We start from the raw sequence: 27454 nt of genomic DNA on the forward strand, positions 1-27454 counted from the left end.
AAAAAAAAAAAATTAATATATAAGCTTAGCTGGCTGCAGTCTGCTAGTTGACCTCACATCCCTAGGCTTCGAGTCGTTGATTCTATTGTCATGTCACATCCCCTAAGGTTTAATGAAAGCAGTCTTCACCTGAAAGATAATCGATTAGCTCTCCTCCCGAGTTTTCGGGTTCGAGTCGTTACTTATTTTGTCACGCTTACCGGATCAATATCTTGTAATGTTGTTATATTTAGGAATTATCAAAGTGATTTTCCCCATCATACAGATACCGCATTCATTATGATTTGTAATAAATAAAAAGCTATAAAGCTCAAATAAAATTTACATAACTGTAAGAGTAAAGAAACTAACTACGCGCTTGTTTGTAAGGAAGGCTGGGAATTATTAACTAATTTCTGAGTCCATTCTGTGACAAAAGAACGAACAACTCGAAGCCGAAGACTCAGGAGGTGAATTAATCATGTGTTGCGCGTGCTGCCAAGTCCGCGGTTTTCTCACAGAATTGGGCTACTTTAACACTGTTGCGAGGGTTGTTTTTCATGACGTAAATAAGGGGATATTTAGCCCCTGGAATGCGAATTTTAAAAGGGGAAATGAACGAATCCTCTCGCTGAGTCAACTCATCGTTCCCGAGTCATATTAAAGATTCATTCCAAGAACGACCCATCACTAATGAAGAAACAATCTTCAGATGCAGCTGCACCTGTCTGCATATCCTGCAGCAGTTCTGTGAGCTCGACAAGCTGTGTTGTGCAGAATGCAGAAGTGAGGAGGAGCTACACAGTTTATCATCAGTGTGTGTGTCGTCTTTGTGATGCTCGTGTTAGTGTGAGTTAAAGCCCACCCACCCATACAAACTAAACAACGCATTCAGGACCACCGAAGGTAGACCAAAGTATCCCACCGGAGCACATCTCCTCAAAAACATGGTACGTAAACACATATCCTTTAATATTTTTTTATTAAGAAGAGACAGTACTTAGTCCACAGCATTTCCCAGTTGTTTACTTAAGTCGCTGAGTTTTATCTCAAGTTCTGTCTGCAGTGTACTTTGCCCTACACACGATTTGCGATTTTAACTAGGTGCCCTGTTTATGACTATTAGTTAGTTTTTACTACGAACAACATAATTATAAATTACAAATCATGTGAAATTTTCTTCTAGTAAAAAGTTGTCTGTTGGCGATTTACGTGACACCGGAACACGTGCTTTTTTTTAACGTCATCAGTTTTATTTTTCCTGATATGTATGTTTAGATAACGCTACTCTCTCGAAAACCAGATTGTCCGTCTAATTGTTATAAAGCATATAATGGCAGGATTGACCTAACAGGAAAGTGAAACCAGCCTAAAACCAAACCAGGGCCAAACTGACATGTTAATATTTCATAGTTCTTCTTTGCTCCGTAGTTTAGAGCTCCGCAATTTTAGAAAGGCTGTAACGAATGTTAAATGTGGGTTTATACGAAAAACTTTTTTGATGCATTACAAATAACCGACTCTTGAGAGTCATTTGATTTAAGAATCATTTTGCTTTTGATTAAAGAACCGACACATAAGATTCGTTCGAGAATCTGACTGCAGTATTCATGTTGTATGATGATTCTCTGAAAAGAGTCGACTGTCTTGTGGGTTTCGCGTTGTTGCGCAGTAGCTGTGATGTTAATCTGCGGATAACAGTTCTGTAGTAAACACGGGCGTTGCACAAGATCCCGGGCCCTATGCATAGGCAGTCCTGATGGGCCCCCATGCCTCCCCCCCCCCCCCATGAAAATTTTCAGGTAAAATAAAATATATACTTTTCAAGGGCCCTCTCTTCCTTTGGGGCCCTGGTAATCAGTACTGGTTTTACCCCCAGTCCGACGCCCCTGCTTAAGCATACTAAACTATAAAACCTAATCTAAATAAATGAGCCGCCAAGTTCCTACTACAGGAAGTGACATCATCTTTGTAGGATAACAACAACAGCGCAAGCATCAGTATTAGAGAAAGAAAAAACACACACACACACACAAAAAAATCACCTTGTCCAAATACCCACACTTGCGGTCTTGGACACTTGAGAGCGCGTGCGTGCGACTGTCCCAGGTTTTAAAAACTCTGAAGCGCTGTGCCCTTAACACACACTAGATCCACACTATCTCAAAGACGCCCCGGAGCGGTATTCAAGGCTGAGTGTGTCCCATCTTGCATCGTGTTCTGGAAATAAATCGCGAGACTTTTTGCCAAGATCGCGAGAGGTCACAGTAACCTTTCCAGTGAAAGTTAAATATTAATAATAATGATATATTACACATAATTTGGTGGTAAACCAAAGTGCTACACGTTTTATTGGTGCAAAGGTGAGTATATTTATTATGTACGTCATTTGCAACTGCTTTTTTATCGCTTAATTAGAAGCGCCATAAATTAAATTGTGTCATCTGTTATAGGGACTACTGAACAGACATTTAGAAGTTTATTTTAAAATGCAAAGTATTGAAAATTAAAGGTCTGTAAACACTTTTATATTTACAACACTATAAAGTGTGTCCCATCAGGTAGTGAATAATTGTACACACGCTGGTGGTCTTCGTCACTTCCGGCAAGATGGTGCTCGGAGAAGTCATATTTGTTACGTGCTCTCACATTCAATCCCGAGATTGTTCAGTTTGACAAGTTATATACCATCTTCACCTGCTGATTTTGTAAATTAAACATACCCCAAGCTGTTGAAATCATGATTGTTGTGGAGGAACATTGTTACGCTATGGACATAACCCTAAGTTCAAGCAAAAGGGAACGAGGTACTGACTCTGACCCACCCACACCATGTAAACCCCAGAAAGGAGAAAAATCCTAAAAGCCGGCAGAGAGTGAAGAAAATGAAGTGTTCAAATTCGGCTATACTAGAGGCGATCAAAGCACTTGGAACTGAGTCCATGATCACCCTCGTATATCATTGTACAATATCCCAGTAACAAATGAAATTAAATACTTAGGGATTTGGTTATCTAAGAAAACAGATAATTTAGAAAACTTAAATATTGATAAAAATCTAGAAGAATGTAGATTAACAATAAACGATTGGTTACAGAGAAACCTAATGATCTTTGGTAGAAACCTATTACCGAAAGTAGAAAGTCTTTCTAGATTCATATTTCCATGTTTTTCCTTAGCAGCACCTGCAAAATAGATAAAGGCAATAAATAAGTTAAATTTTGATTTCATATGGAAAATGAGAAGTCATTATATACGGAAAAGTGATATGATTGAAGATTATGAAGAGGGTGGTCTTGAAACAATTGACTTTGATATTATGAATGGAGTCATCAAACTTAAGTGGTTACAGTCTTTCATGAATAATTAATCTTCATTTTGGTTCGAGATTCCTACAGCTATATTCAAAAAATGACGAAAAACCCAATTCCAAAAAAGTTGGGACACTGTACAAATTGTGAGTAAAAAAGTAATGGAATAATTTACAAATCTCATAAACTTATATTTTATTCACAACAGAATATAGATAACATATCAAATGCTGAAAGTGAGACATTTTGAAATGTAATGCCAAATATTGGCTCATTTTGGATTTCATGAGAGCTACACATTCCAAAAAAGTTGGGACAGGTAGCAATAAGAGGCCTGAAATGTTGAATGTACATATAAGGAACAGCTGGAGGACCAATTTGCAACTTATTAGGTCAATTGGCAACATGATTGGGTATAAAAAGAGCCTCTCAGAGTGGCAGTGTCTCTCAGAAGTCAAGATGGGCAGAGGATCACCAATTCCCCCAATGCTGCGGCAATGCTGTGGTGGAGCAATATCAGAAAGGATTTTCTCAGAGAAAAATTGCAAAGAGTTTGAAGTTATCATCATCTACAGTGCATAATATCATCCAAAGATACAGAGAATCTGGAACAATCTCTGTGCGTAAGGGTCAAGGCCGGAATAACATACTGGATGCCCGTGATCTTCGGGCCCTTAGACGGCAGTGCATCACATACAGGAATGCTACTGTAATGGAAATCACAACACGGGCTTAGGAATACTTCCAGAAAACATTGTCGGTGAACACAATCCACCGTGCCATTCGCCGTTGCCGGCTAAAGCTCTATAGGTGAAAAAAGAAGCCATATCTAAACATGATCCAGAAGCGCAGGCATTTTCTCTGGGCCAAGGCTCATTTAAAATGGACTGTGGCAAAGTGGAAAACTGTTCAGTGGTCAGACGAATCAAAATTTGAAGTTCTTTTTTGGAAAACTGGGACGCCATGTCATCCGGACTAAAGAGGACAAGGACAACCCAAGTTGTTATCAGCGCTCAGTTCAGAAGCCTGCATCTCTGATGGTGTGGGGTTGCATGAGTGCGTGTGGCATGGGCAGCTTACACATCTGGAAAGGCACCATCAATGCTGAAAGTTATATCCAAGTTCTAGAACAACATATGCTCCCATCCAGACGTCGTCTCTTTCAGGGAAGACCTTGCATTTTCCAACATGACAATGCCACACCACATACTGCATCAATTACAACATCATGGCTGCGTAGAAGAAGGATCCGGGTACTGAAATGGCCAGCCTGCAGTCCAGATCTTTAACCCATAGAAAATATTTGGCGCATCATAAAGAGGAAGATGACAAAGAAGACCTAAGACAGTTGAGCAACTAGAAGCCTGTATTAGACAAGAATGGGACAACATTCCTATTCCTAAACTTGAGCTACTTGTCTCCTCAGTCCCCAGACGTTTGCAGACTGTTATAAAGAGGAGGGGATGCCACACAGTGGTAAACGTGGCCTTGTCCCAACTTTTTTGAGATGTGTTGATGCCATGAAATTTAAAATCAACTTATTTTTCCCTTAAAATGATACATTTTCTCAGTTTAAACATTTGATATGTCATCTATGTTGTATTCTGAATAAAATATTGAAATTTGAAACTTCCACATCATTGCATTGTTTTTCATTCACAATTTGTACAGAGTCCCAACTTATTTGGAATCGGGTTTGTAGTTTTTTATTACAATGTGATTTTGAATTGTCTAAACTCCCCATAAAACTTTCTACTTTAAGTCAACAAGTATTATTATATTGGAAACTGATTTTTAAACATAATTTTAGCCCACATAACATGTCTATCTGGAATAACAGGTGTATTTTGGTGAATAGAAAATCTATGTTTATCGATGAGTGGTGGAAGAAAGGCATATGGTCACTTACACACGTTATGGACAACTTAGGGAATATATTGAGCTATGATGATATTTGTGATAAATATAATGTAAGTTGCTCCTCTAAAATGTAGGATAAAATAATTAAGAATATACCATTGCAGAATATTTAAATTAGTTAAGGAACAAGTAAAATATTCAATCATAATTCCCAAAATACCTGATCTTATGATAGAAAATGTTAACTTTGCTGATAAAAAAATGTTCTAACAGATTTTTGAGGAATTGTCTATTACAGCGTTGTTTTCCAGGACCAGTAAAGAAATCTTATATATTTTGTCATTATGATAGGAAAAGGGTGTCTGAAATTAGAACTAATTTTCTTACATTTCTGTCAACCCTAAATGTAAAGAGGTGCATTTTAAAATTATGAATCATATTTATCCTGCAAAAGAATTTTTAAGAGTAAGATTTAATGTTGGGGACTCTAATGTATGCCAATTATGCAATTTGGAGATGGAAACACCTCTTTTTTTCAGTGTAATTTGGTACAAACATTCTGGAATGATGCATTCTGTTGGATACACCAAAGATTACCTGTAGACTGATCCTCTCATGGGAAATTAAGTTTGGTTTGTCATTTAAGGATAAAAAGAAAGACTATGTAATAATTTGTTGCTTTTGCTGAAGTTTTACATTCATAAATGTAAATTTTTCAAAACTCCACCACGATTAGTTTTTTTTAAGAGGAAAATTGTAATGTATTTGGAGATGTTAAAAGGAATGAAAAGTCCCAAAGCAAGATTTTTGTATAGTTCATTAGAGGACTTTGGTTTCTTAATGTGAAAACCTCTTACTCCCCTACTTTTTTCTTTATATTTATTTTTATTTATTTTTCTTCAGTGTTGTTAATTTATTTTATTTTACATTTATTTTGTTTTATGATGTACAGAGGTGTGAACAAAAATTGTGTGTGATTTCAGTCATTATTTGTAAATTTCCCAGTAATGTATGCCTTTCTATGTTATTGTTCAAAGCAAAAAAAAACAAAAAAAACTTGTGGTCTTCATCCTCACTTGAACATTTGGGCCAAATACAAGAAATACTTCATAAGTAGTCAAGTGCAAAGACCGCAAGTGTGGGTATTTGGACAATGCAAATATATGTTATGTTAGGTATCCTGGGCATTTTCTTGTCATTATTTAGATAGTACAATTATATTATTAATGAAGTTGATGTGACAAACATATTATGATATTTATTTTTCTATAGGCTAAATACTATGCTAATTTTTCAGAGATACAAACAAAAAATGACCAAAAAAAAGTAAATGTATATTTATGTTGTCTACGTTTGCTGTGCATCTTACACACATAACAGAAATGCATCATTAACATTATCATTTACTGCATTGTTGTAAATCATTTACTGCATTGAACACTTTCTCCTTCAGTAGTCATTTACTCCAGATAATTGTTTGACATTGGTTTATAAAATACAAGTTCCATGTTTCTATTTTTAAAGCACTTAACATGTTATGAGTGGTGCAAATGAAAAGTAATTGTGTTGGTTTAAATTGGTGTGCATCTCCTGCAGACAGAGGAAGGCATAATGCTGGATGAGGTGGTTCTGAACGCACAGCCGTCCACAGACAAAGAGGAGACAATGCCATGTTTCCAGACTCCGGGCCCCACTCTCACCTTCCATAATCTCCGCTACAGCATCAAGGAACGATTAGGAATGTTTAGTATGCAGTGGGTTGAAAAGGACATACTCAAAGATGTCAGGTAATGCTTTGACGTGTTCTGTTACTCAAACATTTGGACACACTTACTCCTTCAATAAGCATGCAAGCATAAACCTGTTGGAAAAACATAAACTCAGTCAAACATTTGACTGGTAGTGTAGTTTTAGATTGTTTTAATGCGATCTAAGCTGACTAATTAATTATTAGATCTGACATGTCCCAGCCCGCCCGTCTGTATTTTGAGGGGTGCAGGAATAAGGACAGTAGACACAGGCAAAAAGGGGGTTCTGAAAGACTCAATTTCTTAAATGCAAGATACAGCTGCATTATATCAGCCACCCTGCTCTCTAAGTAGTGAAAAACTCATATTACTGAGCAGTTTTAATTCAGGGTTAAGTGTTTTCTTGCACAGTTAATATAAGCAGTGTATGAAGAAGAATCAGTGATACACCGTTGCGCAAAGAGCTGCTCGCAATTCAAAGAACTTCTTGTGTAGTTGAAAGCAGTCCAGAAAGTGATGTGTTCTTTTCCATCTGTTGCAGTGGCATCATGAACCCAGGAATGAATGCGATTATGGGCCCTACTGGAAGTGGGAAGACATCGTAAGCGCATTTTCATTTATTTCTGTTGATTCGTTTTAATAGTATTTGGGCACTAAAAATATCTAACCCTTAATATCCACCTTATTTGTTTTCGTAAATGTGGGAGCAGCCATTGGTGTCTTGCTTCCGTGAACTTCTCATCCACTTTCAGCTAATATTAGTTGTACAAAACAGCTCTTTTGCAGCTTGATATTTCAAACTGGTGTCTTAGCATTTTATTTTAATGTATTATCTTAATTATGAACACGCTGGTTTGAAGTGCAAACCGTTTTACCGTTTACTGCATGTTGTTATTCTTATTATTTCCCTGCAGCGGCTAATAAACTGGAAGTCTTGCACATTGACAGAAAACGGCCTACTTCTGCGTTTAAAAATAAGGTGGATAAAGTGGGTCCTAACAACATCATAAGCACACGTTTCAAGCAAAATATTGGACTTATTTTTATTTATTTTTTTGTCACTGCTTAAGTGATTAGGCTCATAAATGAGATGTTAGGATAGTTAGCATTGTCTGTTTGATGTTCTGTATCCGCTCACTGCAGAACCATAGACTGTATAAAAACATGGATGTAGTGTCCGTGACGTCAACCATAGGTTTCCGAAGACTGTTTTTAAAGCCAAAAGTAGGAGGAGCCGGCCGTCGCCATCTTGGCAGCAAGTCACTCCCGGATAATCGAAAATGGGCAAAGACGTGGGAGCTGTTTGCTGAAGCCACGTCCACCTAGCTCAACGGCAGTGTCAGCAGTGGCAATCCACCTGTCACTCAAGTGGCCACGCCCTTAATTATGCAGAACTTTAAGGCTTAATATAATTTAAATGGATGAGTTTAAATTAAATTCACCCCCCTCACAGTTTTCATGAAGGGCAAAATTAGCCATATAGACCAAAATCATTTTTTGGACTAGGCTGTAAACATGTTTTTTCTGCTGTAAAGTTGGGCATTTTAATATGGGGAGTCTATGGGATTGACTCCCTTTTGCAGCCAGCATCTAGCGGCCAGTTGATGAATTACAGTTTAAGTCACTTCCTTGTTGGCTTCACAAGAGAGAGCGGGAGGTTGCCTCTTGTGCAGAACACAAGATCCAGGGGGCGTGGTTGGATCCACATCTAGGGGGATGAGATAGGTGGGCTTGGGGTGGAGATGGGTGGGTTTAGGAGTGGATGGAGATGGATGGGTTTAGGGATCAGGGGGTGGAGATGGGTGGGTTTTGGGATCAGGGTGGAGATGGCTAGGTTTTAAGATCGGGGAGGTTTAGGGGTGGATGGAGATGGGTGGGTTTAGTGGTCGATGGAGATGGGTGGGTTTTGGGATCGTGGTGGAGACAGGTAGGTTTAGGGGGGGATGGAGATGGGATCAGGGGATGGAGACAGGTAGGTTTAGTGGTGGATGGAGATGGGTGGGTTTTTGGATCAGGGGCTGGAGATGGGTGGGTTTTTGGATCGGGGTGGAGACAGGTAGGTTTAGGGGTGGATGGAGATGGGTGGGTTTAGCTGGGGAGATGGGTGGGTTTTGGGATCGCGGTGGAGACAGGTAGGTTTAGGGGGGGATGGAGATGGGTGGGTTTTTGGATCAGGGGCTGGAGATGGGTGGGTTTAGGGATCAGGGGGTGGAGATGGGTGGGTTTTTGGATCGGGGTGGAGACAGGTAGGTTTAGGGGTGGATGGAGATGGGTGGGTTTTGGGATCAGGGGGTGGTGTCAGGTAGGTTTAGGGGTGGATGGAGATGGGTGAGTTTAGTGGTGAAGATTGGTGGGTCTTGGGATCAGGGGGTGGAGATGGGTAAGTTTAAGTATTTGTAAGGTGGGAGGAGTTGGATCTGGATACAACCATGCCCCCTGGATCTTGTGTTCTGCTGTGAGGACCATCTCCAGATGTTTGTTACTTTTTCTATATCTGTATAATTCATGCACTTTTTAGTCATCTATTAATTGGATAGTTCAGGCAAAAATTAAATTGTCGTCATTTACTCACCCTTATGTCACTGTTCAACTACAATGGAAGTCAATGGGGCCCAAAGTTGTTTGGTGCCCAGCGTTCTTCAAAATATCTCCTTTTGTATTCCGCAGAATGGCAAGAAAGTCATTCTGGTTTTTAACGACACAAAATTTAATAAATCATGACACAATTTTTGTTTTTGGGTGGGGTGTTTTTTTTTTTTTTTTTTTTTTGGAAAAACCTACCTTTTTAATTAAGTATATTATATTAGTATATATTAGTGTATTAATTACAGTGTGTCTGTCTTCAGGCTTCTGGATGTCATTGCAGGACGGAAAGATCCTAGGGGATTAAAATCAGGCCAGGTTCTAGTTGACAACACCATTGTGACCTCTGACCTCAGACTCTGCTCTGCTTATGTAGTTCAGGTGGGGTGACAACACTCTCTTTGGCCCTACAAAAGACATTACAAAAAAACTGATATATAGACTACTGTACAAAGGTTTGGTAAGATTTAATGTTTTTAAAAGAACTGTCTGATGCTCACCAAGGCTGCATTTATTCAAACAAATACAGCAAAAACAATAATTTTGTGAAATTATTACAATTTCAAATAAATGTTTTCTAATTGAATATATTTTAAAATGTAATTTATTCCTGATTAATTAATTTTCAGTCTTCAGTGTCACATGATCCTTTAGAAATCATTCTAATTTGCTGATTTGCTGCTCAAGAAACATTTCTGATTATTATCATTGTTGAAACGGTTTATTTTTTTTAGATACCGTGATGAATGGAAAGTTCAGCATTTATTTGAAGATCAACAGCATTTATTTGAAATAATCTGATGAATGTCTTTACTGTTACTTTTAATCATTTTAATACATCCTTGCTGAATACAATTAGTATAAATAATTTATTTTAAACAAAAACAATTTTACTGACCCCAAATTTTTTAATAGTAGTATGTATTATTTTATCTTGCATAGTAGTGATTGAATAAGAATTGCTAGATAATTGAAAATGAATGATGAAATCATGCATTATTTCCTTTCTTTCACCTTCCAGAATGACATTCTGATGGGAACTCTGACCGTAAGAGAGAACTTGGCCTTCTCTGCCAATCTTCGCTTGTCACGCAAAGAGTATTCCTCAGCTGACAAACAGATGAGGGTCGACTCCGTCATCCAGGAGCTTGGCCTGAATGATTGCGCAGATACTAAGGTAATGCACTGAAGAGGAATGTTGAAAACGATTTGTTGTGTTGGTATGAACAAAACATACTCACAGTGTGTGTGGGAAAGAACAACAGTAGGGTTGGGTGCTATGTCAGTATATACCATGTGACTGCAGGAATGTGTAATTTTAAGCTGACAGAACTTGTTCTCTCTCAGATTGGGACAATGTTTTTGCGTGGTGTTTCTGGTGGAGAGAAGAAGAGGTGCAGCATCGGGATGGAGCTCATCACGGCCCCCTCCCTCCTGTTCCTGGATGAGCCCACCACAGGCCTGGATGCCAACACTGCCAACTCCATCATGGAACTGCTGCAGAAGTACCACACATTCTCTTATCAGACATATCTACTTCCTGTGAACAATGTGTGCCATTTAAAAAAAAAAACACTTTGTTCTTAATCTCAGCCCTGTAAATTCATGACATATCCATTTCTAAATACTTTTTCGTAAGTTTATTGATCCTTTAGACAGTCTCATATTTGATACAGTAGGCTTTTATGGCTCATGTAGTATGAGAATATGGAGCTCATTTTCAAGAAGAAAAAGTTTGTGCAATTGCCTCTTATTTATTTGGCCAAAAAGAGAAATTCGGAAAGCCTGTAATGTAAATCAATAAGATCTTTATGACAGTATAGCAGTATACATGCATAACTGATATTTACATCCATTTGTCACTAAATATTTCCTAATAATGTCTTAGTAAGATGAGATTTAAATGCTTAGTTTTATGATCAAATCATATAATGCAACACAATACAATGATTATTGAGAGATGCACAAATAAACGTTTCTCAAAAGCCTGATGTATCATATTTGATTTAACATGTAAACAGTGACTTGAACAGTGCATTTTCAGAATTATACTAAAAGGCTTTTTACGCAATAAAAAGTATCATTTATAATTCATTGATGTATCAACTTCATACGCTTATAGAGTTAATATGCTGAGACAACTAAAGCCATTTGAAGAATATGTTTTCTCAAATGTGTAAAGTGTACTGTGGTTCATTCTTTTAAAACACTGTATGAAGTGGAAAAAAAATAAATAAATAAAAAGCTTCATTGAATGCTTCTAGTGCATTCTTCCCATTGACTTCCATTGAGAGTTTATTATTGTACACGTATTACTATACTTCAGACTGAGAGATGAGTCAAAATTATGATGTGTGGTAAATGATGAGTTCAAATTGTATTTAACCCCCAAGAAAACTGTATAACATTTGACGCTTTGGTTTTTTTGTTTTTGTTTTACTGTAGCTGTCAGAAGAAACCACATTCCACTTCAAATATAAAGCACAGTCACATACAACCTGTATTTGTCTATTTTGATCATGACAGGTGCATAGATTGAGATTTGATTATTTGTTATTTTGTTACTCAGGCTCTCCAAAAAGGGTAAGACTGTCATCTTCTCCATTCACCAGCCGCGCTACTCCATCTTCAGCCAGTTTGACCACCTCACACTCATAAATAAAGGAGAAATCACCTACGCAGGGGCCGCCAACAGAGCCATTAGCTACTTTGAGGACTTGGGTACTGACAGACATACTTCATTCAAATGAAGATCAGCAGTGATCTGCTAAATCAATGCATGTGTACTGTGATTCTCAGACTTGTGTCAATGTGTCGCAGGTTACAAGTGTGAGCCATTCAACAACCCGGCAGACTTCTTCCTGGATGTCACGAATGGAACAGTCCTTCCTCAAATACACAACAATAAATCAGGTGCTAAATGTTTTATTATTTGAATGAAATTTATAAGTTTTTTCAGCAAGGACACATTAAATTGATCCAAAGTGACAGTAAAGACATGTCTAATGCTACAAAAGATTTCTTTCAAATAAATTCTTTTGAAATTTTCTATTTACCAAAGAAAAAAAAAATGGTTCCACAAAATTAAGCAGCACAACAGTTTTCAACATTGATGATAATCAGAAATGTTTCTTGAGCAGTAAATCAGCATATTAGAATGGTTTCTGAAGGATCAGGAATTATGCTACATAAAAAAACAAGAGAAAAATTTTAATAAAAGACTGAATTTCCCAATAAGTAGTAGTGGAGGCAGACTGTATTGTAGCATGACTGTGCCTCAAAACTGACCAATCCACATCCAGGACTGGAATATACAATACATCATTCTGAGTCGAGCTGTTGGTACTTTACATGGACATTTCTTGTTTTTTTTTATTTTGGTAACTACATTTTTGGACTACTCTTGTTAACTATCTGTGTTTGTGTGTTTGTAGAGAAGTGTAGCAACAGCGATGAGATGGTGGAGAATGATAACCCTCTGGCGGTGATTTACAGAAAGTCCCCTAATTTCCTCAATGTAAAAGACAGACTCACTCATATTTCAGATGCGCTTGACCCTGAGGTCACTAAAGGTGACAGGGTTGGGTACGCCACACCTTTCTATTACCAGGTATGTAGAAGCAATGGTTTAGCTAAGCTAACGTTGACTCATTAGATGGGTAACCAGGAATAACATCATTAGATGGAGATGAGTGTGTGTCCATGTTGCAGCTCATGTTGGTGAGTGGCCGCACCATCAGAAACATCTTGAGGAATCCTCAGACGTCTTATGCCCAACTGTTCCTCAACATTTTCTTTGGTATTTTAGTGGGACTTATCTACTACCAGATCCCACACACTTTACCAGAGGCTCTACAGAACAGGTGAGCACCTGCTGCCAGATCCACAGCTTACATCCTAAATTACCTTTCTGACACAGTTTTCAGTTTAAATTCATGGTGTGGAAATTAAAGGATTAGTTCACCCAGAAATTTTTTTTTTGCTCTCTTTATGTATTTATTATTTGGGTTGTTACCGACATTTGGTGAAAATTTCATGTCAACAGCACCTTTAGAAATATATTTACTGAGAAAAATTGTATATATATAATATAAAAACATTGCATTTGCTGTCTCTCTTCTCTTCAGAACGGGAGCTTTCTTTTTCCTAGTCATTAACATGGTGTTTGGCAATCTGTCCGCGGTGGAGCTCTTCATCAGTGAGAGAGTGCTCTTCATGTGAGTCAACCTCCAAACATGAGCTTCCCAGCCTGCTATTACTATTAGATAAAGACCACATGTTCCTCTCACCTGCAGCCATGAGAACTCGAGTGGTTTCTACCGCACCTCTGTCTACTTCCTGTCCAAAGTGTTTGCTGACCTCCTACCAAACCGCATCCTCCCCGTCTTCATCTTTTCTGCCATCCCATACTTCATGATGGGTGAGTAGTGTCACTATTTAACAATCCTTCTTTCAGGAAGATATTTTAGAAAGCCTCCTTGTCCACAAACACAATGCCATAGTGCACTGAAAAGATCACTGAAAAGATCCAAGATGGTGCATGAAGCAAGAGAAGTGTTCATTCACAGTTGATTAGTGGAGTAATAGAAGGAATAGTGAAGGAGGGTCACTGGGTGTTGCCATTATGGTGGCAGCTGCTCACTGTTATTGTGTTGACACATGTAAACATAAATCACATTAATGACTGTTTACAGCCCTTTGTTGTGGGTTTTTGCTTTAACTACATTACACTGTTTCAGTGAGCTTCATCTCTATTTGTGGCTCAGGCCTGAAGCCTGATGTGGAGGTGTTCTTCCTGTACTGTGTGACCCTGAGTATGGTCAGTCTGTCAGCGGTGAGCTTGGCCTTCCTGGTCAGCGCTAGTGTGGGCTCCTTCGCTATGGCTAACATCCTCATCGCACTGCCTTATGTGGTAATGATGGTGAGTTCAGCTGAACAGAAGATTTACAGACATGTAGATTGTTTGCTTTGTTCTAAAAAAACAAGCACTTTGTTGCATTTTCTCAATGGTTCGGTTCACTTGTTTTTTGTTTGTTTTTTTACATTTGAAATGTACCAAAATTCTGATTATTTTACAGCATGATTGCATATGCCTAAACTACAACGTCGTTTTAGTGTCACGCCAATATATATATATATATATATATATATATATATATATATATATATATATATATATATATATATATATATTATTTTTTTTTTTTAATTAAAAGATTAAAGTCGTAATATTTTAAGAATACAGTCAAAATTACAAGAATAAAGTCCAAATTTTCTCTTGGTGCTCCCAATCTGGGCCATTTGCATCCGCAGTAGGCTATAGAATGTACTTCAAAAATATTTTAATTAAAATAATAATATTAATATTAAAATAATTTTGACTTTATTCTCAAAATATTTCAACTTTATTCTCGTACTTTTGACTTTATTCTCGCAATTGACTCAATATTAAGACTTTAATCTCGTAATCTTAGACATTTTTTATTTTTAACGTGGCACCAGGCCGCCGTTGTACTAAACAAACCAAACTAATGAGCAAAGCATTATGTCAGGTTGAAAAGGTCAAAATGATTGCTTTAAATGCACCAACATGACATTAGGAAGTAAACTGCAATTAATGGGATGAAGGTGTACTTCTGGAACTTAGCGTGATCTATTCTCAGGTTTTTCTGTCCCGTGTCTCCTCAGGTGTTTGGGGGTTTCCTAGTAAACCTGAATTCGATGCTGAGCTGGATGTCCTGGCTGAAGTGGGCCAGTATATTCCGATATGGCTACAACGTAAGAACATAAAACATTTTACAACTCTGTATATATTTGCATTTCAGCAGTAATCCAACCAAACTGCCTCCCTTCAGGCACTTGCCATCATCGAGCTAAAAGGTCAAGTCTTTACCAGTAACTACACCAGGTAAGACTCGGTGGCACCACCTACTGGAAAACAGAATTATTAAGAGTTTAGTCTCTAGGAGGTGATGTGGGTAATGTGAGGTGTTTCAGCTGCAATCTCTCTCTCTCACTTACAGCATGACAGGTGACATGTATCTGGATCATCAAGAGATCGACTACAGCCTTTGGGGCTTCTGGCAGAACCAGGTAGCACTGACAGGCATTATGTGCGTGTGTCTGATTCTTTCTTATGTGCAGCTGCGTCGGATCAATCGCTGGAAGTGAAGGAATGACACCAGTTGTCACTTATGTTTTTTTAATTTTGAACCCTGTGCATCATGAAATCACATGTACAGAGAAATGTGTCAGTCACAGAATCCACAACAACAACAAAAAAGCCAAATTGTGTTTAGTGTTTATTGCCAAAGAATCATTGCAACACATTCAAAGTGAAGGGAGACTGATGTGATTGCATCATTCTTAGAGAGTTGTTGCTCCTGCAGAGTTAACGGGAATCACAATGGCACTAGCAACAGATCTTTTCTTGCATAGTGCAACATAATCAGCAAAAACTGGTTTTATGCGTCGAGATATGGAGGCTGCATTCCAGCAGAGAGCTGAAATCTGCCTTTCTTTTTGCTAAGCGTGGCAAATTCAGCAAACAAATCTTCATGGGTGGCTTTTTCATCCTTACACAAAACCCCTAAGCCGTGTTCACAAAACATTTTATCTTACCACTAAGAGTTCTCCTAAATAGCAGTAAAAGTTTTTAGCTAAGAGTTTTCTCTTTAAACCTATTCAAAAAGCTGCCGAGACAAACTTTTACTAAGGAATAGAGAGAAGTCTTAAGCTAAAAGGATATGATGCATGATGTCATCGTGCGTACGAACTACACACACAGTGATTGGCTGATAGTATCTGTCAGAGATTGTTTTGTGAATATGGGCTCTGATCTTAAGGATTTCTTTTGAAATTACTGAATTTAGAAATCTCACAGAACAATAGTAAATGTGACTGCATCTTAAGAAAGAGGCATGTTTTAAGCAAACTAAATGATTGGAAAAGTCCAGGTACGTCACCAGAAAGACATTGAAAATTACAAGGGCAACAGTTTTATGCACAAGTAATAATAGACAAATCAAATGGCGTTTTAACTTCCAGAGCTGATCAACTGACAGAAAGGGGTTTGAAAAACTTCTGAAATCACAGAGCATGGGGTTGGAGTTGGTTTTATTTTAATAATAAAAAAAAAAAAAGGCTCAGACTGAACAGTGTGAAGCACAAGGATAAAATCGGACATTTCGGTAGCAGTGACAGGTCAATCAGTGACGGGCATCAGTTAGTGGGATCAAATGAAGAATGTCACCATCACTTCCCCTTAAGATCATTAATAGACAAAATGACAGTTAAAGAGAATCGACTTCTATTAGGACCAAAAATGTCACCCATTAAAAACAGAATTAAATCACTGGCCTTGCAGGTGCATTTGCAGTTAAAGAGGGAGGCAGAGATATTAGAGCATCCAAAGCATTTCATCTTCATTCTCAGGGGTCTCAGACCGCCTCTTCTGATAAAGACAATCTATTGCCATATAAACTCATGCTCTGTGCATATTTAAAGAAACCAACATTGTACAAATAAAAGAATATCACTTCTAAAAACAAAAGTCCTCAATATAGCGCAAAAAAGTTTGTGCAAGTATTTCCCATATATCTACACCTACTGTTCCTAACTCCCTCCAAACCCCTGCCCCCTCAAAATACAGTAAAAGCTTTCTTTCCCCTGAAACAAGGCTGTTAAATTAGCTGTGACAGTTCAATTTCAAATGTCACTTTTTAAAGAAAACCCAAATATTGATTTCAAAACAGAAAAGCAACTCTACAGCAGTTCTCCTTTAGGTTCCTAAGACTGTTGTGGAACGCTCTGCTCATCCTTTAGCTCCACACGTGACGCCTGCAGTGATCCAAGGCCTACAACACAAACACAGAAGCTACAATTAAATCGCAGCCTGTTTTTGATGTGCAGTACAGCATCAGACTCAAAACACAAAGCTGTGTTCTGTAACGGGAGAAAGACAATACTCACGTTACAGCGAGAAGCGGTCTCCACGTTCTTACACCAGTATGCTGGTCCCCAGCTGCACTGCTCCAATCCCAGCAGCCTCTGCACTGCCTCGGGACATGCTCCCAGCTTCTGTACACACAAACACCCCCCCAACAAACTCAGTCAGAGATCATCATTTGATCACATGATTGGAGCTGGAGAGTGTAGGGTAAATCTTACCATGCAGACAAAGTCAGGATCCAGCGTCTGGAGCAGCAGCTGCACCAGCAGAGGCTCGTACTGCTCAATGAGCTGGTTACACTGCAGGAAGGAGAACACGCTTAGACCGACACACACACCTATTCAGCTACATCATTTCCTACAGGAATGGAGCTGTCAGATTAAGTCCATTTCTAGGATTCAAACCGTAAACTTGAGATTGATTGATGTAGTGTTGCATGATGTGGGAGGAAAAAGGAAATATTTTCTGCAATGTAAATGTATAAATAGGGCTACACAATTTAGCAAACATTTAAAGGGAAAGTTCACCCAAAAATTTAAATTGTTATTACTCACTCACCTTCACGTTGTTCCAAATTCATAAGACATTCGTTCATCTTTGGAACACAAATCAAGATATTTTTGAAGAAACTTGAGAGCTTTCTGACCCTCCATAGAGAGCAACGTAACCACCACCACCACGTTCAAGGCCCAGAAACATAAGCACATAATTAAAATAGTCCATGTGACATCGGGTTCAACCGAAATTAATGAAGCTATGAGAATACTTTGTGCGCAGAGAAAACAAAAAAAAACAGACTTTATTCAACAATTCTTCTCCGCATCACCGTAGACACAATTAAGGAGAGTACCACGACGTGTGTGTGCATTCCTCTGCTCATAAACAAGGCGCAGTGCGTTCTACGTCAGGAACACCACACAAACATCGTGGAACTCTTGATAATGGTGCAAACTAACCCAGAACAGAAGTAATCGTTGAATAAAGTCATGATTTTGGTTTTCTTTGCGCACAAAGTATTCTCGTACCTTCAGAGAGTTACATTTGAACCACTGATATCACATGGACTATTTTGACGATGTCCTTACTACCTTTCTGGGCCTTGAACGTGTCCGTTACATTGCTGTCTATGGAGGATCAGAGAGCTCTCGAATTATCAAAAATATCTTAATTTGTGTTCTGAAGATGAAGGTCTTGCAGATTTGGATCAAGATGAGGGAGACTAATTAATGACTGAATTTTCATTTTTGGGTGTACTATCCCTTTAACCAAATATTTTGCCTCATTACAAGTCTGGTGGATGCATGTTTTGTTCCTAAATGCATATTTAAATGACCCAAATTTGTTACCAAAGAAAAATCTCTGCATGTTGCTGGACAAATGCACAGTAGAATGTTTGCTGACAATTTAAAATAAATATTGTATTTGTTCTGTTGGTGGATGTATTAAAAATGAAGTATGGTTATAAGATGGGTGTCCTTTACTCAAAGCGTGACCTACCTCATCTCTGACAGCGTCAGGCAAGAAGTTGCAGACCTTCAGCACAGCATCCTCAATCTCCGCCTGAGTGGCGTTCTGCTCCAGGATCCCGTCCACATAACGCACTGCCATCTTACACACGTCACAGAAGCCACCTGCCTCAAATCGCTGCTTGTCCATTACAGCTGCAAGAATAAAGCATTAAAAATGCATCTCACATCTAGAAAAAGAGGAACATTATACTGAAACCAAGTGTTATCAGCACTTACAGACATGGCTGACCCCATTGCAGAGAGCGAGGAAAGTGCAGATTGTTTTGGGATCGGCCTCCTGAACAAGCAGTTCAATGATGGCCTGGCCGTAGGTCTCAATCAGGTCCTTGCACTGAGGTGTGAGTGTGGAGGGCAAAATGTCGCAGATTGTCTCCACAGCCTGCACAATCTCTTCCTGAAAAACCAGTCAGCACACTTTTAACAGGGGACATTTACATAGGTGCAAATTCATATCAAGTTCTCCAGAAAAATCTGAGGACGAAAAAACATAGCTCATCTAATTAATAGAGTTCAAGTGAATCGCATCACAACTAAAAGAGAAAATGCAATGCAAGCTATTCTTTGCTGCCTGGAAACACCAGAATGCATGCATTCTGCTTTCATCTGCATCTACTTTCTCTTCACTGAATGGAGAAGACATTATTCCATCACTCCCAGCTGCTGCTGTGTTTGTCTCACTGGCTTCAATTAATCAATATTTACATCTAATTGTTGATGAAAATCCACACATTTCAACAGATTCCGATCAGACTGGTCCTTACAGTTTTTACTGACAATCAATGGAGAATCAATTCTTTTACATGTGGCTTCTAACCTCAGACGTGTGATCCTGAACCTTGTCCTCAATTTCCTTCATCACAAACTCACAGATGGCACACTGAGGAGAGTCACGTACTCGCACCAGAGTCTATCAAAACAGAAGCACATGCATCAAGGAAACATCTTGCATTTTTACACAATTTCCCAACTAAAGCTTAATTTGAATGCCATTTAACAGCCGACCACATTTTAGAGTCATTAAATTAATTTACATTGTCAAAGCAGAGGTTGAAAGTAAGGTTTCCATTTCTTTATTTTCTCTTAAATGAACCAGTGACAGGTAAACACAAAGTGTCACATAAAGCCGTTTTAAATGCTCAAAAGTCCAAAATACACAGATTTAAATGAAAACAGACGCTATATGCTTTTATACCTCAGCAGGCTTGCTTTTGACCGGTGTTTCAAGCTTGGTTGCAGGGAACATCTTGACAGCAGGGATTGATTTGGCAGGCATCAGCTTCTCCATGCGAACAGATTTATTCTGAGTGGAGCAGAATCCAGCACGAGAGCAGATGTCCTTGGCTTGCTGCAGAGGGATTGCAAGACATTCAGTGAGTAATATGCACCAGTTACACAAGATAAAGGCAGGATGAGTGGAATATTAGGCATGCACTCCATGCAGCATCCATTGCATCACACCTCTCTGACTAACCAATTACCCATGATGCTGCTCTACCTCATGCCCACAGCATCCATCACCACCCTGCCAATCTGATCCCTGCCATGCATGAAAGCACAAGATGTGCAAGTATGATATGATGAATGGCAAAAGCTAGTGGTTCAATTAAAAGACCAATTCATCCAGTGTAACACTCAAGAGCAATGCGTCTGTAATACAAACACTCCGGTCACAAAATGTTTTAGTTCTGTGAGAGCAGCAAGTGAACACAATGGAAAGGTCCTATATTTTTTTTTTACACTTGCCACTGAATGTAATTCAGGAAACACTGTCAATGGAATTCTACCTGTCTGGGGAAGAATGTAGACCGAACCAAAATAGCATGGACATTTGGTTGGGGGAATTCTAGAAAGCTGGTTATATGACAGTCGCAACAAGTTTGCTAATGAGTATAAAAAAAAAAAAAACTGAGGTAACTTTAAGTTAAGTAGCCATAGCAGCTTATACCTGCTGCAATGTCTTTGTGTGTTCTTGGATGTTGAATGAGCTGAACTCTCTTCAGAATACTTCGTTATTTTGTTGTTGAATGAAACCAGTAACCAAAGAAGAGTCCGTACATAGTTCCGACCCTACTCAGTATTTTTTGGATGGAGGTCATTATAATGGATGATTGGTCTGGTACTAGATCTACGCAAAACATGAAATCCTCAGGGTTAGGGCTATTTTAAGAGTGCGTGAGTGGCTAGTCTAACAACAGCACAGATTAGCAACGGTCGGTGTTGGATTAGAAAACAGCACAGGTGATTAGCCACATGACAGATGAAAAGGCACAAGCTAGGATGAGACTAGCAGCTCAGAAAAAAAACCTACCTGCTCCTGAAGACCAGAGCAAACAAAACCACAAGAGGAGGGAAAGAAAGAGAAAGAAAATGAAGGTGGGTATAAAAAAAAAAAATAAAATAAAAAGGAGAGAGAAAACAAGTGATTAGAGTTGTGGATTAAGATGGCAGGCAGAGTGTCTTTACAAGGAAAGGAAACAAAAGCAGCTTTGTTCACTTGACTGACAAAATCTGCAACAAGCTCTCCACATTAAAGGGGTCATATTTTAATATTTTTCCCCCTAAGGTCTACTCATAGATGTTAGTCATTTATGCAGCAGTCACATATCAATTCCACCCTCTCGCTGACCCTTTAAACAGGATGTTTTTGTTGCTGTCTTTAATACAAACCTCCTCTGTGCATGTGAAATGAGATACATTGCTGAGCTGCACATTTACTCAGGAGTTGTGGACTTGAACACTAACCCAACAGTTTTTAACCACCTTATCCTTCAATACGTGCGCCTAGTATCTGCACCAGATGTGCAGTTCAAACAGAAATGATCAGGCACCCTGTTAGAAAAGCTTCAGCCTCTCATTTAAAATACTAGGCTCCTTCAGAGTCAGCAGGTGCTCCACAAAGCCAGGAACAGCAGAGCGTTTGACTTATTTGCATGTCACTTATTTCAAATGGTAGAACCGGGGGGGTGAGAGTGAGCGTGAGAGTGAATATACACACGCACTCTACTTCCTCCTCAGTGACAGGGCAGACCACATTTCTGAACATCAAACTCACATTGCTAAACTTCATTCTCAAGTTTAAATTCACTTTTTACACTAGGAAGGAGGTTTTGAGTTCGGGAAATTACAGAACATTATATAGTACGTTAAACATTTGATGACCCCTTTAAAACTCACTGTGGTGTGCCACGAGAAGAGGAACTTAAGCACCCATTTTGGTAATGGAGGATGGAAGAATGAAACCGCTGAAATGCAGACACATAGACAACATTAAAAAAGATGCAAAAATCACTTACCATAGACATAAGCTGTTGAAAGACCAGTGGTCCATATTGGCTGATGTACTCCTTGCACTGTTGAAGAAATGAGAGGTAAGACCATCAAAATTGTCCCACATGTGCAATGCACAAATCATGGCATCTCTACTTTGAGCACACAACTCTAGTAAACTCATGTTCTCACCATATCAGACATGCCAGGTCCCAGCAGATCACACTGGCTCTCCACCTGCATGAGTAGAGTGTTGATAAATGAGGAATTGGTTTTGGCTTCCTCCTGAGTGTCAGAGATGAACGTAACACAGTCCTGGCACACATCTCCACCAGTCTGCAGTCAGAAGAGAACACCGATCAAACATACAGGATGGGATTAATTATGCATATTTTAATCAGAAACACCCCCCACCCCCATTAAAACATACAGGAGTGACAGCGTCACCTGTTTGGGGGTCTCCTTCTTGGTATTCTCTTGGGGGTAGAGCAGCTGAGGGATGTTGAGCAGGAAGGGGCTGACACGCTGGTTCAGGTCCACCTTAGGGATCTCGTTGGACATGAGCTGAGCTTTAGCCAGAGCTGCCTGCTGGGACACACACAGACCCATAGCACTGCACACCACACCGGGGTCATCCTGCGGGATGATGGGAACACAGAAGCATTGTAAAGCATTATATAAACCAATAGGATCAGCAGCTGAATACATTTCCCCTTGCTTCAGTTCTTTAAAAGACGACTGGCTGATGCTGTGAATGACAGATGAGGGTCTCTGGGCAGGAAGAGCCTATTACACAAAGGCTGCTTTGTGGATAGCTAACCATCTTAGTGGTACTAGACCAGTCTAGTCAGACCAAAGCATTTAGTTGGAGTAATAAAAATTAAAGACCCTGGTTTCAGATTTTACCCACTAAGATAATTTCATGACTTTGATGGTAAGAGTAACTTCTCTAAATTGTGGTTTGATAAATTTTTCCGCCAGCATGTTTGAATGTCACTGATTTGTGGCTTTTTAGAAAAGCACAAATTGCTAAAAATCCACTAGTTGGTGGGAAGCAATGAATATTCTCTACTGTATCACTCTATAGTTAGAGTAACAGTCATGCCATGACTGTTATTTGTCATTTTTTAATTGTCAGCATCAAATACATTCATAAGTACATTCGTATTTATGATTCATTAAAAACAATTTTTTTTTAAACCGTAAAATTACACACATATACACATACACAATTTAATTAGTTTTGGATTGGAACCATGCAGACTGTTCATTAAGTTTTAAACAGCATGTTTGCCTTTCTGCTCCAAAAGAGCTTGTGTTTGGTACGTGGTGGGTGTTCAACACCGTTTTCAAATCACAAACTACCACCAACTAAAAGGGGAATTATACTACTGAATTAGCTAAAAGGAAAGAGATGGAAGTGTCCAGCTCACCAGTTCTCCTTCGATGATGCCCATGAGAATGGGGAAGTAGTTGTCAACAATCTCCTTACACTGGTCAGCCAGGCCCTCGTCAGGGATCAGCTGACAGGCCTTCTCCATGTATTCAAGGAGTTCGCTCTAGATTTGACATAAGAAATTGGACTTTGTCCTCCCATAAAAAGTACTCAAAACTCTAGTGCTATCATGTCATCATACCTCTGTGGCATTGTCCTTCAAAAGCTGCTCCACCACCATCAACACCTCTTTGCACAGATCACATGGCACAGATTTCTGCAAGAAAGGAGGTTTTATACACTTCGAGCTCATTAATTATGCGCTGGCATACAAAAGCACTTCTGAGAATCAGGTCAGCGCACCATCTGAGGCTTGCTCCACACATTCTGTTGGCAGTGTTGGACGGCACCACAAAGGGAAGCGGTCTTGACGTTCTGGCACCAGTAGGGGGGACCGCGGGCACACTGCTCCGTACCCAACAGGGGACTCGCAACGGCTAGCAAGAAACAAGAGAAAATAGATTAGGTGTGTATAAAACAGCCCAGTCAAGTCAGCAATTACACAGCAGTACCTCATTTCTTATCTGATAAGATGTGATAATTCACAGATAATTCTTTTTAAGCAAAAAAAGTAACATTACTGTTTACTGTATTCCATTTGCATTGCATCCACTGAAGAAAGCACCATCTACTCAGCATTTACAATCTTTAAATTTTTTTTACAACCGGGTGACCAATAACAGGTTACTGAAGTGTCTTTTCTGCCATTCATGATCAAAACCGACAACCACTGTAGAAGAGGCATGATAAATGAGATTGTGCAAGCTTCCCATTGAATTCTAATCAAAAGTTAGATTTGAGAAGCAAATCATTATAGCTGCCAAACCACGAAAACAAAATACTTCAGCGTTTCACAATCAGACTTTCCACACAGAACTGTTATTGAGACGCAGAGCAAAGCTGCTTTGCTTTATAGACTGAAAATGGATATGAAGAGGGATTTTTTTTAAGAACCTGCCAGTGCGTGTAATGTGTGGAAAGTCCCACAACCCACCAAGAGCCAGTTAATACTGATTTCACCAAGTACAATGCTTAAATTAGAATTCTAAATTAAAACTACCCACGAATTGAACAGTCAATCCTGCAATAAACAGGCTCACAGTCTGTCCCTGTAGATTTCTTGAGTGAGTTCTTGCCTAGAGCTGATAAGAGATTACAGTTTCATAAACACTTTTATGTGCTTTTAAAAGGTTCTTCACAGTGATGCCATAGAAGAACCATTCAGTCAAAGGTTCTTTAAAGATTCATCTCTTTCTTACCTTTTTATAATCTGAAGAACCTTCTTTCGCCACAAAGAACCTTTTGTGAAACAGAACGGTTCTTCAGATGTTAAAGGCTCTAAAATGGAACCATTTAGACAAAAAGGTTCTATGGCATCGTTAAGCACCTTTATTTTTAAGAGTGCAGGCTGGCAGTTTTAATCAGATATACATTTTTGAAGAATCATTCCTCCTGCTGAATCAAAAAAAATCTGCAAGGCATTCCAAAATTTGTAGGCAATATCATCTGACTTGTGACAAACACTGACAAGAACTACAAGCTCAAAAAGTCTTTTGATCCAGCCGGTGTCTGTTTCCACCAGCTCAGCATCAGCCTTCGCATCTGACTGCACAAAAGACAAGTTGACACAAAACCCAGAAGCCAAAGAGCAAGTGCATTTTATCAACTCCCTGACACTGAGTTTTACTGTAAAGAATTATGACTCAGTGATATGGATTTGTTTTCCACCAGTGAGTCAAAAAAAAAAAATTACTGTGCCATGACTAAACTTTCAAAACATCCCTGAAGGACTAAACTCTTAACACATAAGCTGACAAAACAAAGAACTCTACTACCAATGAAAACACAACCTTCTGTTAAACCAGCAGGCTTTCACTTCTGTTTTGTTACTCCATATCAAGTGTCAAATCCAAAGCAGACACCACCTAAATAAAAGCATAAAGTGAGAAACAAAGTGCAGACATTAAAGATTATGGCAAAACTCTACGCCATAAACCTATGGTCCTTAACTAGCTGTAAAGGTGGGTCATTTACTTTGCATGATCACCGTCTTAGTTACGAGACTGTTTTGATCCTTCAAACAATAAAACACTTACATTTTACCAGCACTTCTGCTAAATACAAGAGCAGAACAAGACAATAACAACTGCTGCTAGACAGAAAACAGGCTAATTAACACGGGAATGGGAACTTGCAAAAGCTTGTAAAGAAATGACAGTAACTACACTAAACATTTTTCTAATTCTCTTATGTTTTTGTGCATGCACTCATTAACTGAGAATGAGTTTTTAAATTGCACTGGTTCAAAGGATTCCACTGGATTTAAGCGAACTGCAAAAAGCTAAAGCTATTCAGTAAACAAAAATTATTGTGATGAAAATGCGGAAACGATTCCAGCGATGTGTCATGAGCAAACAAAATCACATACTCAAAATAACTCTACAGCACTAAACGTGCCAAGTCATGCACGGGGTCTAACTGGCCAATAGACCAAACTACAGTTTCCCAGCTTCCACTTTTGCAATTACTCAAAAAAACTGCAGGTCAAGGGGAAGTGAGGCACTATGGTTGAGAGGCATGTGTGGGTTTATTAATAAACCATTTTTCACAAGCCAGAGGCCGCGAGATTGACCTCACATATAGACCAGCGTATGAAGGCCTCCTCTATGCCTTCATGAGCAAAAAAATCTTCAGAGAAACACAGAAGACGACGTGGAAACTACAAATGTAGCAACCTATCTGATCCCTGCAAACACGAGGAGGCGTTATTTTGAAGCACTGAGCAACCTGGTAACAAATTACTCATACAACTGATCAGACGCCAGGCAAAAGAAAAGAGAAAAAGAAAAGAAAAAACAAAACAGATCTCGGTCACCGCGTCAACATTCAGTCAATTCTATCAGAGAAAGAGATAGAGTTGATTAAATCATCTAAATTTACATCGATCAGCACGAAATGAAGGTTACGTGAAAACTGATGCGTCATGACGCGGAAACGATTCGCATTAAATTCAAATGAAATTTGAGTTTAAGAAATACATTACGAACTATAATAAGTAATCAATTAACCCAACTTTTTCATACAAATGATTCTGATAACTCTTAAAATATACTTCCGTCAGGTTAGATCAGTCAAAAACATATGCGCTACAAACACATGCATGTGAACGAAAACAAATAAGACCGGCTAAAAACAACTCAAATCATTAAAGAAATTGTTACCAAAAAAAAAAAAAAAAAGTTATAAGTGACGACATATGGGCGTTGTTGGTTTTTTGTTTTTACAGTTAACGTAACGTTAGCCAGTTAGCACAACGCGTCAACGCGACAGATTATCACAATCAATACACAAGCAAGCTATATTTTGCTCAAGAAACCTAAAATAAATAACATGTTAAGGTGTGTATTTAAAGATAAAATTTCCATGTCAGCAGGCCTGTCTCTCAGTAACCTGCATGACATGTTTACCAAACACTTCCTCCGCCATTAACTGCAGCCGTGACACACTTCTCATAACGAAACACCAGAAATAATGCGAAGCTCAAGAAACATTACCCGTGGAGATCAGAAGCAGCGTGAGAAGCATCGTGACTCGAGCAAAGGCTTCTCTCGAACCGCAGTGTCGTGTTTTTAATCTTGTCTGTGTCGATCGGTGGAGGTGTTGTGCTGCAGTGACTCGCCCGGTCCCGTGATGACGCTTTATGCTGATGAGCTCACTGTCAGCTGACCGCT

At 39.0% G+C, this 27454-nt stretch overlaps 2 protein-coding genes across 4 annotated transcripts; one reads left to right on the top strand and one right to left on the bottom strand.

Moving 5' to 3' along the window:
• The first annotated feature begins 661 nt into the window (after positions 1-661).
• Positions 662-16824, top strand: LOC109062166 (broad substrate specificity ATP-binding cassette transporter ABCG2-like). Its single transcript, XM_042736217.1, has 16 exons — positions 662-929; positions 6747-6937; positions 7440-7499; positions 9745-9862; positions 10503-10658; positions 10829-10986; positions 12051-12202; positions 12302-12394; positions 12916-13091; positions 13193-13344; positions 13609-13698; positions 13777-13901; positions 14248-14402; positions 15170-15259; positions 15337-15389; positions 15505-16824. The coding sequence occupies exons 1-16, from the start codon at positions 927-929 to the stop codon at positions 15650-15652; spliced, it is 1920 nt and encodes a 639-aa protein (XP_042592151.1). The 5' UTR covers positions 662-926; the 3' UTR covers positions 15653-16824.
• On the bottom strand, positions 16581-27450 carry LOC109062214 (prosaposin). Of its 3 annotated transcripts, none has more exons than XM_019079294.2 (15): positions 27278-27450; positions 24027-24160; positions 23866-23940; positions 23662-23787; positions 22676-22864; positions 22421-22564; positions 22255-22311; positions 21270-21275; positions 20154-20306; positions 19776-19868; positions 19178-19355; positions 18930-19093; positions 17651-17731; positions 17453-17560; positions 16581-17337 (listed from the first exon to the last, which is right to left on the bottom strand). In XM_019079294.2, exons 1-15 carry the CDS (start codon positions 27306-27308, stop codon positions 17302-17304), a joined length of 1575 nt encoding a protein of 524 aa, XP_018934839.1. In that variant the 5' UTR covers positions 27309-27450; the 3' UTR covers positions 16581-17301. The 3 variants fall into 3 exon arrangements, with proteins under 3 accessions (XP_018934839.1, XP_042592152.1, XP_018934841.1); XM_042736218.1 differs by lacking the exon at positions 21270-21275 and adding an exon at positions 21722-21727; XM_019079296.2 differs by lacking the exon at positions 21270-21275.
• Positions 27451-27454: the final 4 nt, after the last annotated feature.

Source organism: Cyprinus carpio, chromosome B13 (genome assembly GCF_018340385.1).
Source record: "Cyprinus carpio isolate SPL01 chromosome B13, ASM1834038v1, whole genome shotgun sequence".
In the NCBI taxonomy this organism is placed as follows: Eukaryota; Metazoa; Chordata; class Actinopteri; order Cypriniformes; family Cyprinidae; genus Cyprinus; species Cyprinus carpio.